The 16406-nt window shown below is 35.6% G+C and overlaps 1 protein-coding gene across 1 annotated transcript; it reads right to left on the bottom strand.

Annotated features, from left to right (window-relative positions):
* Positions 1-1034: 1034 nt before the first annotated feature.
* On the bottom strand, positions 1035-9188 carry LOC149799818 (uncharacterized). Its single transcript, XM_089959236.1, has 3 exons — positions 8744-9188; positions 5556-5652; positions 1035-3235 (listed from the first exon to the last, which is right to left on the bottom strand). The coding sequence occupies exons 1-3, from the start codon at positions 9086-9088 to the stop codon at positions 2835-2837; spliced, it is 843 nt and encodes a 280-aa protein (XP_089815362.1). The 5' UTR covers positions 9089-9188; the 3' UTR covers positions 1035-2834.
* Between the last annotated feature and the right edge of the window lie 7218 nt (positions 9189-16406).

Below are 16406 nucleotides of genomic sequence, written 5' to 3'. Positions count from 1 at the left end.
GTGATATTATCTCTCACAATGTTAATGCCTGTAAGACAATGGTATAGTAGTGCATGAGAGAGAGAGAGAGAGAGAGAATTTTTCTAGATTTACGGGTATGGACGGTTGTTCTCAAAACGTTTTACATTCCAAATGTGGTTTAATCGGTATTAGTTTGCAATGTTCACCATCGTGTTCACAAAGAGTACAAAAAATTGTACATAACAAATAGCAGAATAAACATTTTGATTCAATTTTTTTTTAATTTGTTACTTTCAAGAAATTCAAAACAGTCTTTTACTGTTTTTACCTCAGGTGCTTCTTTTACAGCGTCACTAATATTGATTTACCTTTGATAAAGAGTTAATGATCCGATCAGATTTGCGCAATTTAGTTCTAAAGTGCATGCACAAATAAATAATAAAAGAAAATACACCGAATTTATATATTTATACACTGAATTTTAACTATTTGCAAATCCATCGAGCACTAGTGGCAGCATATTCTGTCAATAGTAACACCTGGTCACCTGGTGTATTCGTTGGTGAGATCAGAATACAATGTTCTTGTGGTTTTTCTCGTACTAAAGTCAAAAACCTTGTTCGAAAACAGTTACGTGCCTTGTTCTCTCAGGTCGAGGACCTACACCACCTCAAAGGCGGCAGCAAACAAGAACAAATGTGACGGAACAAGCGGAGCATGATTAACCATTTTTTTGTTTTTTTATGGTCTACGATCAGCTCGGGTTGTTAGGTAAAACACAATTAAGAACATCTGAAAACGTGTTCCTGGCATTTGGCGACAATCCCAGACAGGTCGGGCATTAGCCGAGAATTTTAAACAGGTTGGACCAGGATGGATTGTATGATACATAACTTATTCGGAATACTGCGACTATTTCTTCGAGGCAAAATATATATTGGATGTAGATCAGCGTATTAATTTGCAGAAAATCTCCGGATATTTATCTGCACCATTACCCAATACCCACCACCCCGCAATCTATTTGATTAGCAGAGAATATACGAATGAAAAGTAATAATTGGATGCATTCATAAGTTCTCGTTCAATCTTTATTTCGTAAATAGCAGAGGTGATCCGAATGGCAGCTGTGGGAACACAATCAGTGTATGCTCCATAGAACTGACTTCGAAGCTGCAAATGAAAAAGTTTGTGACAACATTTCGATGCAATAGGGCTTAAACTTTACCAATAGCCTGACTTTCTTTACGTTCTCTGCACGTGGGTTGTCGATTTCTTATTTGATCGAAATTGGCTTCTGAGTGGAATTTCGTTTCGAAGCACAGGATTTGTTGTTCTGTTAGACATAATAAATGGCTATGCTTCCAAGGCTGGGTTAAACATGATTTTGACCAGTTCATCATTGTTCTCGTATGGCAGACCACACGGGATCCTTAAAATTTCAAATTAATTGGTAAATGGGTAATAGGATGATGGTCCAATTATCTTACAAAATTATATGTCGACCCTGATAGTTAGAATGGGTTAGGGGTAGGGTGACCTATCAAGATTGACGTGTTACACTACGCAACCAGGATTCCAAGTGTTAGATAAATAATCACTGTACACTCTCCTCGTTCCTGTATCAATTTACCGACAGTTTTTATTTTCGTTTGTAACGAGCCCCAATGAAAATGTTGTAGCACCGCGGTGTTTTATTTTGAAAAGTTTGAGTTTCTCAGCCCTGGGGTCTAGGCAAGAGGTGTTCCTCTTTGAGAGATTTAAACTGTTTTGCTCTGTGGTTATTCTGCTGTTCAGCTGGCAAAAAGTGACTACAGCTGAGTTAGTTAATTGGAAACCTTGATAATTCGACTTGTAGATATTTTCCACTTTAGAAGTTAGGTTAGATATTTATTGGTCAATGTGTGAAATGACTCAATGTAGGAAAGTTATCTAATGTGGTACATTTAGCGAATATTATCAGAATTGTGTTGTTTAGGACACGGCAGTTGCACGCACAATGTCGGCGACCACTAACCTTGACCTAGCGTAGGTAACAACGTTGTTATCCAAACTTGTATCAAATACAGTCAAAGGCAGAATGATCTGTTTCCTCAGAAAGTTACAAAGATTTGATATTTGATTCTGTCAAATTCATGTTATTCAATTTGTAGAAAGAAACATTTTTATTTCGTTTTGAAGGCATATAATGTCTTCCTTCTTTGCAGTGTTCTCAATGGTTATATTACAATTGGATCGAAATTGCAATGATTTGTTAATGATTCTGCCAAAATCGTTTTATTCATTCTGCAGAAAAAGTAGAATTTTTATTTAATTTTGAAGGCTTATAATAACTGCCTTTCCCCCCTGTGTTTACATTGGTTATTTTGCATGTGACTCGACTTATAGAAGTTACATAGAAGGCCAACATGGTTACATAATTAAGTACTGACCAATAGAAATCTTCATTAAATTTTTACCAACTAGTACAGTTGCATTTATTTTTTATTGCTTAGACTAACTTTTTTCTCTGCAACGTTTGGCACATAGCTTTTATCGTTTGTTGATCGTTCGTTCCGCGTTCATTATCCGTTCATCATTCTATTTTCATTTTAAACGGGGTACAAACATGTTTCAGAGTCTGAAAAAAAAATAATCTAAGACTCCAATCACTGGTATTACGGTGACTGAATTTCAAAAGCATGTGCTTAGTTTTAACACGATCCGAATTCCAAGACCTAAAGTTTCATTGTCTGTGGAAGTTCACTGTATTTCGCCATCAAAGGTGCTTTTCAAAATACAATAAAGGCATCAACTGTTGAGGTCTGGACTGGCGTACTTGTAGTCAAAGTATAGATTCAAGTATCAATGTTACTTTTAATTAACTTATTTATTTAGATCTTGAAGATTCCAAAGAAATTCGACATTGATGCGGGATAAATTGCAGAAACATTTGACGTTCCGACGAAGACATTGTCCCCACGTAGAAAGTGAAGAGTGGAGGCGAGATAGCTGGTTTGGTATTGCATCCAGCCGCGCAAGCGCGTTTGTTTGTCCATCAAAAGTAGTTGGTGTCCAGCCAACGGACGCATGGGGTTCTCCCGGAACAGGTAGTGGTTTATCATCTCTTCCGAATCAGAGGGAACACTGTCGGTTTTGTATGTCAGGAAGGAATAGACATGGTATAGGCCAGATTCAGGAATTACTAACATTCCATCTTCAGTTATATTCAGTGTATCAGTTCGGAATGCAGTGCGCATGCCTCCCAACTCATTCCACCGGATAGTATGGTTATCTTAAACAAATAAAAAATTCAGTATATGAGGGTTTTTTTTGTCGTACTTTTAAAAGATAAACTTCGATTCAATGCTTTATTACAATGTCTGACAAGATTTTTGTGTAAAAGCAGAACAAACTGCCCTTCTTAATTAACGTCATTGAACAAGAGCTTTGAATTAGTTTTCATACACTCGATGTTGTTTACATAATTTTTGCAAGGCAAATATAATAATTGGCAACTCCAGTTTATGTCTCTTTTCTTTTAATTACACGTATATCAACATGAACTCAATATTTTATTTATTACACCCCAACATATTTTATATTTTTTTCAAATAAAAGACATGGTTTCACATAAAAAAATTCACAAAAAGAAAAATTAAAATTTGATTCCATGTCTTTGACTGCTAAACCCCACGTTGACAACGAATATCATCTCACCATATTTACCCAAGCAAAATATCCATCCTATAGCTAACATCATACATAGATCTGCTGTTGTATAACACGCCCTCATACCAGAGTCTACTGTATTTACTCTGCATGGTAGATAATAAAAGCACTTAAATTGGCGACTCCAATCGGAAAATTCTTTGCATTTACTGTCGTATACTAGAAACGAATTATTATCACTTTAAGAGAGCTGACTTTATTCAACTCTCATCGGAAAGAGAAGCGTGTGAATACGACGGCAGATTTGGGTCAACGTTGGTCGCAGTTTGTTTGCTTGTTAAAAGCACTGGGGTACACGGGCTGTTCTGGGCCTGATTTTTAAACCCGCAACCTTGGGTTTGCAAGTCAGGCAGGCTAACTATAGAGCCGGTGTTTTTTCCGCAAGAGTAAAACATAAGTGACTGTTCATGATTTCGCAACTGTAAGACCCGTGGAGTCAAATTTGCCATATATCGTGGGTCTCAGAAACAGATTTATTAGAACAACTTTATATGTGTTCATGAAAAAACATCTGTACATCGGAAATAATCTGAGTCTAAAAATTCAAAACCTTAGAATATTTAGAAACATTGTTATAATGGCCTAACAGTATAACTGAGACCATAGGCACACGCAAAGAAATATGCATACAAATTTCATTTATCTAACTCGAGAGATTTATTTTTCAATCTTGGTGACACGATTTTCGTCGAAATATGTTAGTCAAAAAAGTTGTACAATCTGCAAATAAAAATCTTGTCAACACCTAAAAGTCTATTCAGATGTTCTACATATGAATAAAAATGTACTAAGGAAAATATTATTTCTGTACTTCAATGTGTTTTTTGTTCAATGGTCATAACAAGGTTTTTGTCCAAAAAGACAAAGTCCAAAATATTGGAAGAATATTTTAAACGATTACCAAATTGCTGAAACAGACTCAATGTCCAATAACATGATAGCCTTATGACTCAGATAAAGTGCATACACTCAGTCAGATCATATATCTGTGACCATAATATAGTGTACACAATTTCAGGGCTCATTTAATAGCTTTTGTGCTATCACGCGAATTTGGATTAGGAAACGGCCGTATAAATAAATGTTCAGACGCAGGTATGGACAGCAACTAAACTTTATGCCCTTTATGCAATCAGTGTTGGCATGTAATCTCAGTGTTGGCATGCAATCAGTGTTGGCACGCAATCACAGTGTTGGCATGCAATCAGTGTTGGCACGCAATCACAGTGTTGGCATGCAATCAGTGTTGGCACGCAATCACAGTGTTGGCATTCAATTAGTGTTGGCACGCAATCACAGTGTTGGCATTCAATTAGTGTTGGCACGCAATCACAGTGTTGGCATGCAATCAATGTTGGCACGCAATCACAGTGTTGGCATGCAATCAATGTTGGCACGTAATCACAGTGTTGGCATGCAATTAGTGTTGGCACGCAATCACAGTGTTGGCATGCAATCACAGTGTTGGCATGCAATTAGTGTTACACGCAATCACAGTGTTGGCATTCAATTAGTGTTACACGCAATCACAGTGTTGGCATGCAATCACAGTGTTGGCATGCAATTAGTGTTACACGCAATCACAGTGTTGGCACGCAATCACAGTGTTGGCATGCAATCACAGTGTTGGCATGCAATTAGTGTTACACGCAATCACAGTGTTGGCATGCAATCACAGTGTTGGCATGCAATTAGTGTTGACACGCAATCACAGTGTTGGCAAAGAAAGCAAAACATTTTTATCTAACTTGCTTTGTTCCGTCGATTCCACTTAGACTCAGATATTGTGACATTTCTTATAGTTCTGCAAGGGTTTATTAAGTAGATGTGAGAATTGCACACCCAGAGTGTTTTCGTGATGAAATATTCGTATTTTCACATACCAAACAATGTCTCTGCGTCGATGAAGAAATGCGCAGCAATGACACTCCTATCACTGTTATTTCGTAATGAAGCATCGTATTTTTCCCTCAAAGCAATCTGGAAATAAATAAACAAATAAATATACAAGTGCCTTGCCAGAAGGAGCTTAAAGAACGTTGACTGCAACAACCATATCAATTATTACAACTGCTCTTACAAACCATCTTTATTAACTATTAGGTAATATTTTTTTAATTGAACCTTTAGTCAGACATTGGCTATCTATTTGACAATGTTCCAAATCGGTTTGCACATTGGACTGACCACATGGACTACCATGTTTGATTTTGCATTCGGACCACCTCTGCTATGTCCGTGAGTTCAAAATATGCCTGAGGTATAATCCTTTGGATCGATCTAGAACATTAATGAAAGTTTATTAGCTAATAAATAAAGCAAAAATATATATTTCAGTGTAATATTGACCCTCAAAAATAAATCCCGACCTAACAATCCCAAAATCCTTCACAGTAATGATGTAGATACCGCTTAATAATACAATCTTTAATTTTGACAAAAGTTGTTCCACTATTTTTTATTTCTAATTTGTGACAAATACCATAAATGTTTGGGGATGTAATACGAAAGTACTTAATATGCTGAGGCATTTATTTTGTTTTAGATGCGAGATAAATTCAAATCCTCCGCAATATACTGTTTCCATTCAAAATATTTAGTCATGCCATTCATTTGGTTTCGAGTTTATTGTGAGGTGACACTTACCTCACTGTATTCAGTGACCGATTGCATCAAATGACAATGCAATTTATTGTTCACCTTTGATACAGCAGACCGTATCCTTTTTTATGTACAAAAAGATGTTTGATACTTCATGGCTCTACATGAGTGGAACGTTATTAATTTAGTTGCCTGAGAGCCAATTTCGTCCCAATTGGGAATGTTTCCGCAGGAGAGAATTTTTCCTGGATCAGTATTCTCGTCATCCTTCCTGTCAAGAGTCTTTCTTCTAGGGACAAAACTACTCTAAAGCTATTTGTATACCTCGGGTCGTCAGAAACCTTTTCCGGACCATTCTCCTCCCCGGAAATTCTACACTGGAGCCATATTTGACCTCGGGCCGTGAGAAAACCTTTTGGCCTATGCTCATCCCCGGAAATTCTACTCTGGAGCCACTTTTTATCTCAGGCAGTGAGAAAACTTTTACGGCCATGCCCCTCCCCGTAAATTCTACTCTGGAGCCACTTTTCTCTCTGGAGAAAACTGAGATAGAACCTTTTTTTTGGCAGAAGAAAATAATAAGCATTTGTTTGTAATATAATTATGACCAAGTGCTTCCACAACATTCTCTATATTTGTTTGCAATCATAAATTTGTATATGCATACGTTTCGTCCCTGTTTGTTTTTGTGTTATTTACAACTGGTTGATAAATCTGAAGAAGAAAATTGGGGCTGCTGTCGCGGTTTGGTGTAAATTGATTAAAAAAAGTGGAATTTTCATAAGGATAAAATCTGCTTTATGGAAAATAATTATTGAGTGACATTTCTGCGAGGGCTAGATTCTACTAGTTTTTACCGTGAGAAAATAGTTTTAGGATAAAATAATTGGGGGGGGGGGGCGGAACGTCTACTTTTGTGTGTGTGTGTGTGTGTGTGGGGGGGGGGGATCAGTCCTGAGGAAAAATAACCCTGCGAATTACGTTGTTGAGTAATCATCACTGATGGATTTGTACAAAAGCTAGTTAAAGACTGTGCCTCGAGTATCGATTCTCCATAACGGCAGTGGGAGGTAGTTCTAGCCGACAATGCAACTTCATAATAACCAGTTGAATGGTTTGCAACTAAATTCTGGGAAATGTCAGTGCTTTCATTTTATGAAGCCGCTTCTTGTTATAAAGGTGTAAATATCATACTACTCTTTTTAAATATGAGTCTCATGTATAAACGTATTTTGAAAATAGCCAAACCAGAACGACCTTTTCTGAATTATCGTCGTAAGAAATGAAACACACTGATGAAGCATATTCATTTATTCATTAAACAATACTTATTGCTTTTGTTTCTGCTCTTTTTATGAGTTTCATGAAAAATAAAACAGACTGTAAGACTGCATAGATTGAATCTAGCCAAGAATAATCCTTTAATTGAAAATAATTTCTAATAAATAAATTATTAGCGATTTGCTATAGAATTAGTTCAAAATTTACTTGTATCGAGTTAGTTTCTGGTTGACTTCATGCTTTACATTTTAGAATACTTACAACCGGAACATATGTCAATATATGTATTGTCCGCAATGAAAATCATTTATCGGGCTGTATTGCAAACTGTTTTGTTAAGTAAGGCTTGAGTGAACGAACAGATGTCATTACCAGTGACGGCGCTGCTGTTGCTGTTCTCCTGGCAATGGTGCGTAACGCGTTACGTCTACTTGGAACTCATAATGACATTGATTTCTTGGATTATATTAATTCTGATAGTGATAATTTCAATTTGAAAACAACAACTGTGAATAACATTTTTTTTAAAATTAGAGATTGCCGGGAAGCAACAGATGTTTCTGCATTTGGAAGTGAAAAGGATGACAATAGTTCAATACCAGCCATTGTACCCGGGGTCCAGTTACAATATCTGATATTCAGCATTTGCATGTTATTAAGAAACATATCAATAAACACAACCAGATTTTTTTAAAAAATCCCTTTAAAACCACGACTTTCCGTCCATATTAATAAAGAACTAATTTACTAGTCGTCAAGTTATTGAACACTTATGGTTTTACATAAAGGTGATTTTATTTTTACATTTCACCTGGTCATGTACATGTATGTTCACCTAGTATATGTTGATACTTTCATTGGAATGTTAAACTTGTTTATAATTTTGTTCATGATACCATGCATATATGTATGTTGTTTGAAAAGACTATTATGTATTACCACTGCAAATGAATTATGAAAATAAACATTCTCTCTCTCTCTCTCTCTGACACTTTACACTCTCTCCAACCAGGAAGTGAAACGAGTTATTTTTCTATTCGGTCGGATTAACTGACATATTTTAGGTTTATGGCTGCTTATTTTGTGTGTTTGATGGAGAGAGAGAGAGAGAGAGAGAGAGAGAGAGAGAGAGAGAGAGAGAGAGAGAGAGAGATTACTGTCTAAAATAAAGTTTTTGTCTAGTACTTACAACCCGTAACATATGGCTGAGATGACTGGCATTTTTGGCGCAACAAAGTCCACTTCCGTCCGTCAATCTGTCCCATTGCACGGGCAGGACGATGACGTCATCTGTGATGCCGAGAGCCGAGCATGGCATGCAAATAGATGTATCATTATGGAGATGACGTTTTGCATTATACTCACTGTTCGTACATAGTGTGTACAGAGTGATGAAAACTACCGCCAGCACAGTAAGGATTATGTTAAAACAGATCGACAAGCGGTAGCCAAAACTACGTATGGGTCGCAGAGTGTCATTTGTACTGCATTGCTTGTAAGCAACCTCTTGTTTGCTAACCAATAATGATACCATATTTGAATTTCCTAGGGTAGGAGTAATAACGAGCTCATCCGCCTCCGATCCACACTGTAGCTAATTAACTTCAGAACGAAAGTACTTTGAAATTTACCATAACGTCACAAGGTCATTGACAAATATAGCTCTAATTCCTGGAAATTTATTATCTTTCAAGTGTCTAAAATGCTGTGTGAGTATACTTGTGTGCGTGTGTGTGTGTGTGTGTGTGTGTGTGTGTATGTGTGTCTGTGTTTGTGTGAGTGTGTATGTGTGTGTATGTGTGTCTGTGTTTGTGTGAGTGTGTATGTGTGCTCGACAGAGATTTGATGTGAATCGTATGCATGTACAGCGTATTACATAAAGCTCTGTGTAATGACATATTCACGTATATATAGACCATTAACCTGTATATATGTTTGCTAATCGATGTCTAATCCATCCACAGAGTATATTCAGTGTTACAGAAAAAGTTCAGTTGTGAATAGCGTGAGCTGAAAACCAGGAGCATTCGCATCCAAGTCAGGAACACTTACCAACATTAGACAATAAAATTCATATTAGCTGCACGGGTTAGTTATTAGCCCGATTTTCCTCGACCTTATAATTCATTAGATACCCTTCTATACAAACCGAAAAAAGAAGATAAAAAGTAAATACGAATTGTGTCATCGTTTTTGGTTTTTTGACTTGCTAAATTCGTTAACTCTTTAGCAGGAATAAAGAGTTATAAAAATACAAAACAACTACTAAAAGTGATGCTGATATATAATAAGGTCACAATGACCTTTTAGAAAATTTTCAAAAATTAGACCAGTTTTTAAAGTTTAGGAACATGAAACCCTACCCTCCTCAAAGCAAACGAAATACAAGAAATAACAAATAAATTGTACACATAATTACACTACTTCCGTCTTAACATTTTCATCACATTTTACCCTCCTGCTTATTTCTCTTCCATAAAGGAGAAAAATCACGAGACTCACCTTAGTAATTCAACTCCCATAGTAAAACCATGGAAACACAATTATATTAAAAATTCTGTAAATCTTTCTGAATACTCATGATCAAACATATATCTCACAGTATAGAAGTAAGCAAGCATCTGTGTGGAGAAAGCTATATGAGCCACGGAATTTTAATGGTTTACATTTGAATGAAAAACATTGGTTATCCATTTCGCACCGTCCTGCTTTGATTCTTGGCGTTTCTTAAGTGAAATCTGTAACAAGACTGAAGTTGCTCCGTAGAATCCTTTCTCCATGTATTTCACTTATAGTTAGATAACCTCTCAACAATTTTATTTAAACTAAATTATTTCATTAACAACCATTAATAACCCTCTAAACTATAATAGCATCTATCCTTAAACAATTTACAATGCACGTGATAGGAAGGATATATATATATATATATATATATATATATATATATATATATATATATATATATATATATATATATATATATATATATATTTGTGTGTGTGTGTGTGTGTGTGTGATTTGGATTTTTAACGTAGCTTTAAGAATCTTTCAGTCATATCACTGCGACGTCTGCTGTGACAGTTTATAGTGATGTCTAGAACTAGGGCATTATGCCGCAGACGTGTAGCATGATGTCCCACCAAGTCACATTATCCTGTTGTTGACGCCTCTTAGCTCCATCCTAGCATATATGGCTGGTTAGAATTCAGAAGTGACACCCTGTTTTTCAATGACACCAGTCCTAACACTAACCTCTTAATGCTGAGCCCCAAGCGAGGCAGCTGTCAGTACCATTTTTGTAAGCCTTTGGTATGACTCAGCCGGGGATCGAACCCACAACCTCACTCATCCGAGGCGGACGCTCTAACCCCTAGGCCACAAGAGCGGTGAAGGACATCTAAATAATATTATAACAGTTTGAACGTAGCATGATCCAATCAATATTGTTATTATTACGGGTTCAGCAACAGCTAAAATAGTGTTGGTATGTGTATACAATAAACAAATATCATTTGCCTTCATTCACATTGTAGTAAAACATAGTGATGCCATTTTGAGATAAACAACCGGTGACTGTGAAGATTAACTTTTACTTTAATTTGTGAAAATATGGACGTTTGTTTAGTACATTAGTACAGTATACAGGCCCAAAGGTTTTTGACATTGACTTTATCGCCCCCCCCCCCTCCGAAATTACTTCCATCTCATTTGGCATCTCTTTAAACCTGGATTCCTAGGCGACCGCCTTGTCGCCAAGATGGTCGGGCCGGTCCTGCTAGTATAGAAGAAAAATATTGTAAAATGTTCTTTGGTACAAACGATATTATTCGTAATGAATCAGATATTTAGTTTCTGTAATGTATCCTATCTAGTTTATTACAAGCATTGGTATATCAATACTTATGGGTGGGTGGGTGGGTGTCTATGGTGCATTATTCGAAAAAAAATGAATTTTTCTGAATAGAAAATATGAACATTCAAAAGATTTATTCGGGAGAAGTTGTTTTATTGTATTTATTTTTGTCTAGCAGTGGGTCAAATTATTATTTCAGTGATCATGTCTCACTGAGAACGTAAATTGTTTCTGAGGTTCCCTGAAAAATACGGCCGTACGTAACTGTTATTCAATATATTAAGCATAAACATTATTTTTCTTTTCATGGAAACGTTTAAGCAAATATCTTTGGTAGATCTGGCTATTCCCTACGTCCCTAAAAGTGTTGTACATGTATTACATTTCTTGAAAGAAAGACAAGACAGTATAACAATTAATTTATTACCAAGCATCATATGTAGCAATGGAGCATTGGACAATGAAGAAAAAAAGAAAGAAAAAAAAAACAGGAGAAGAAATTTATTGTTGGTTGCCTTTATTTTACTACACTTTTAGCACCACCTTATGCAAAGGAATGGGGTAAGTGCCTTTCTAACATCGAGGCAGCTGACTGTTTGTTGTTAGTGGTTACTTAACCAGCGATCCTTGAATTACGAGTCTCACGAGCTACAAACTGAGATACAGAGGCTCACAAGAAAGAAAGAAAAATGTCGTGTAATTTTTATTTAGAGTCGGTACAGGCTAAACCGATTAAAAAATAAGCTCTTATGAGATTTTCTACCGACAATAAAACATGAATTAAACCAAAACGCACAAGAAAACAAAACTGAACAGCACAACTCATGTATTCACAGTAAACGACACAACAAAACAATCTTAGTAGAAATAAATTTTCACCATGCAGTTATCGTGCTGCACATACACACATACATACATACATACATACATACACACACACACACACATACATACATGCATACATGCATACGTACATTCATACATACATAAATAAATACAGACAGACAGACAGAGACATACACGTGTGCGCACATACAGAAACAAACATATTTATTATGTGTAGAGGGCAACTATTCTTTGGCTGAGATTACCTACAGCAGACTGATTCAGGTAAAACTGTTCAACTTGCATTTTCTCGCCTGAATTGTTCTGTTGTCTTTCAGCAAGTAGCATCTGTAAGCAATTCTTTGGATTGGGGGCCCCTGCTCTTGGCTTGCTGCCTTGGGGCCGGCGCTTTCAGGAAATCAACTCCGCTCAATTTGTTTTTATTAGGGGCCCCACTCATCGCTTGCTGCCTTGGGCCCCGCACATCCTGGGGCGGGGCCTCTGTGTTTGTGTGTGTGTGTGTGTGTGTGTGTGTGTGTGTGTGTGTGTGTGAGAGAGAGAGAGAGAGAGAGAGAGAGAATTGGTGCATGAGAGTCGTTCAAGTAAGTATGCATGCATATACTGCGCATTACATAAGGAACTATGTTGGGCGAACCTAGCATTGTCTACGTAGACATAAATATCGATCAATAACGTGTACACATGTGTGCTAATAGACGATTCGACAAACGAAACAAAATATAATCACCATTATGACAGTTTAAATTGTGCTATATTGGCTGCGTCATGATTCACATAGAGTTTAAACTTCAATACGTATTTTGAAAGAATGTTTTTGAAACGACATACGAATGTACCCCATTTATGGTTTTGCTACAAAATGCATAAATTGACAAATGAAATATGACTGATAACGATTTATATAAATAGTACACTAGTTTATCGAATTTTTGGAATAGAAATAGTTCAGCTGTAAATAGTACAATCTGACCAGGATCAATCGCATCCAAGCCACTGACACTTAGCATTGTTACGCAATAAAATTCACGTTAACTACATGGTTTGGTAGTTATCCTGATTTAACTCGACCTTCACTATTCGTTAAACCCCCTTACATATAAACCGAAAATAAAGAGAAAAATAACGATAAATAGTACGAACTGAATAACTGATATGGTTTTAGACTTGCTAAAAATGCGCTGACTCGTTCGGAAGAAGAAACAAATAATAAAAAAGAACAACTGCTAAACGTGAGGCTGAGAACGTTTCCAAATTACACCAGTTTTAAAACTTAATCTAAACTGCCCGCATCAAAAAGAAAAATTAAATAAATAAAGGAAATGATAAGTAAATACAAACATACTGCTTTTCTTTTAACATTTCCCTCAAATGCTACCTTCTTATTTATTTATCTTCCATGAGGGAGAAAGACCACGAGCTACGCACGATACTAATTCCGTTATAAAACCCTTAGAAACACTTTTATATTAACAAAATCGGTAAATCTCACTTTCTGAATAATAACGATCAAACCTAGTTTGAAGTAAGTAAGCATCTATGTGGCGACATCTATATGAGACACTGCATTTTAATGGTCTATATTTGAATGAAAAGCAGAGTCTATCCATTTCGCTCTGAGCTGGTTTAGTTATTGAGTTTTCCTAAGTCAAGTCTGTAACAAGACTGAAATTCTTCCATTATAGTCTTGTCTCTTTATTTTTCACTTATAGTTAAGATAACCTTTCAACACAGTTCTTTTGTTGTTAAACTTCACTTTTCAGTATCAGCCAGTCGTAGTCGTCCAAATTGGTATATGCTGTATCCTAAAACAGTTTTAACGTAGATTATTGCAGACGAAACACGCGATAAGAACAGCTAAATAATATTATAGTAATTTAACTGTTGTATGAATTCTGTTACTATTGTTATTATTACCGATGCAACAAAAATGATTAAAGTGTTGCTAATAAGTGTATAAAGTTATAAAATATAATTTGCCTTCATTCACAGCGTCGTTAAAATAGTAATTATATTCTGAGATTTTGACTGTTCACTTTAGCGTTAATTTTCGAAAATATTGACTTTTTTAGCATGCAAGAAAAATATTGTAAGATTTTCTTTGGTAAAGATCATTCTAATCTCCTCATTGTATTTATAATGGGTCTTATATATAAATTCTGTAATTTATTTTATCTAGTTTATTACTAGCATGCGTATCTCAACAATTTTGGGAAGTGTCTCGTATACACTATTTTAATGACAAAAATGCTTTTGAATAGATGATTGAAATATTCAAGCAGTCTCTTGCATTTGTTTTTTTTTTTTTTCTCTTTAGCTCTGGGGTCAAAAATTATATTTTCAGTAAGTGTATATCTCACCAAGGGCGTCATTAATTTGTGAGTCTTCCTGAAAACAATACTTCTATATCCATGTTTTGTTCAATATTTTAACCTAACACAAGCTTCTCTTCTCAGAGAAACTTTCGAACCTCGTACTTAAATGTGTTGTACATGCATTCTAGTTAGTGAAAAATATCACAAATTAGAAGAAAAAAATTATTATCAAAGAGAATAAGTAGCAATCAAACATTGGACATTAAAAAGATGAAGCTGTAGTTCAAAGATTTATCATTTGTTGGTTTTTAACGGTACGTTCAGCACTATATCCCCAAAGAAATGGGAGCTAAGTATCTTTCTAGCGTCATATCGAGGCAGTTGACGCTGGTTGGCATTGGCCGTTATTAAACTCGTGACACATGGATTACCAATCTGATGGTCTGCTGCCTGAGCTACTGAGGCTCTCAAGAAAGTAAGAAAGATGTCAAGTCAAATAATTTTTATTTAGAGTCGGTTCATGATAAACCCACATAAAACATAAGCTCTTATGCGCTTATTCTACCGACTATAAAATATGAATTAAACATAACAAAACCTCCATGAAAGATAACAAATCTGAACACCACAAAAGCACATATAAATTTTATCACATTAAAAGGCATATGAAAACAATCTTAGTACACACACACACACACACACACACACACACACACATATATATATATATATATATATATATATATATATATATATATATATATATATATATATATATATATATATGTGCCATAGACAATAACCAGCAATAGCAAAGAGGAAGATACAAAGAGTAATGTCATCCGATTATTACAATCGCTCTTAAAATCATGCACATAGATTAAATTCCGTAATTTCTGATCTAAATTAAAACCTAAAGCAGAAGCTAAAACAATACCCTGCCGATAAGTTATAAACTAAATGAGGACTTAAGGCAAAAGAGAAAAGCAAGGATATTAATGCTTCCCCCACCCCACCCACCCCATCAACCTTAAAACAGAAGACTAAAGTTAGGAAAAGATGCTATTTAAGCTTAACTAAAAGAGGGCAATTTAAATCGATGAGCAGTAATTGAAGATACTATACAAGGTTTAAGATTCATACTCAGCAGCATATTGCAGACAGGAAGTTCCTGGTTGTCCCTTGAGTATTTTAAAGATACTGCGCTAGCAGCATTCACCTGTCCAAAGATAAATCCATTTTCTGAATTCATTATAACTGCTGCTTAAATAAAAATGTTTATCGCGTACCTTATCAAGCCTTAAAGAAAATTTTGAGAGTTTTATATTTTTAAAAAAAATGTCATACTAGGTCTGTCTTGAACGAATTTGTTTCTTGACAGAGTTATCGGCCTTAATCTGCGTAAGTGCAAAGGATGTTTTCACGTTTTCAATAAAGAGTTAGCGTAGAAGACAGCCAGAAAATTTTGAAAGAATTGTTATGTAAGCTCCCATATATTGATCACTGTTCAAAGATTTCCGCCTTTGCTATTTCGAAATAACTAAATGGACTGACAGTTACATCAACAACGAAAACTGCAAGATCGGGGCGAAAGAAATTAGGTAAACTGGACCCATTTTCAGATACTTTTGAGACTGTGCTTTAAAAATGACTGGGTGATAGTTTTGTTTATTGAATAGATCATTATTTTTAAATACAGGGGTTTCTCCAGCCAGTTTTAACTAATATGGGAACTGTTTTTTCTCTAACTATATTTAGAAGTGTTGTTTTAAAGATTTAAGTATGAATGTTTTACTATAATATAGTATTTTTGAAGATATATTATCAACAATTGTTAC

This window comes from Sinohyriopsis cumingii, chromosome 5, assembly GCF_028554795.1.
Source record: "Sinohyriopsis cumingii isolate HCF-2022 chromosome 5, ASM2855479v2, whole genome shotgun sequence".
NCBI classification, from domain to species: domain Eukaryota; kingdom Metazoa; phylum Mollusca; class Bivalvia; order Unionida; family Unionidae; genus Sinohyriopsis; species Sinohyriopsis cumingii.
The sequence above is the reverse complement of the archived record's forward strand: the minus strand, read 5'-3'. Positions and strand labels throughout refer to the sequence as shown.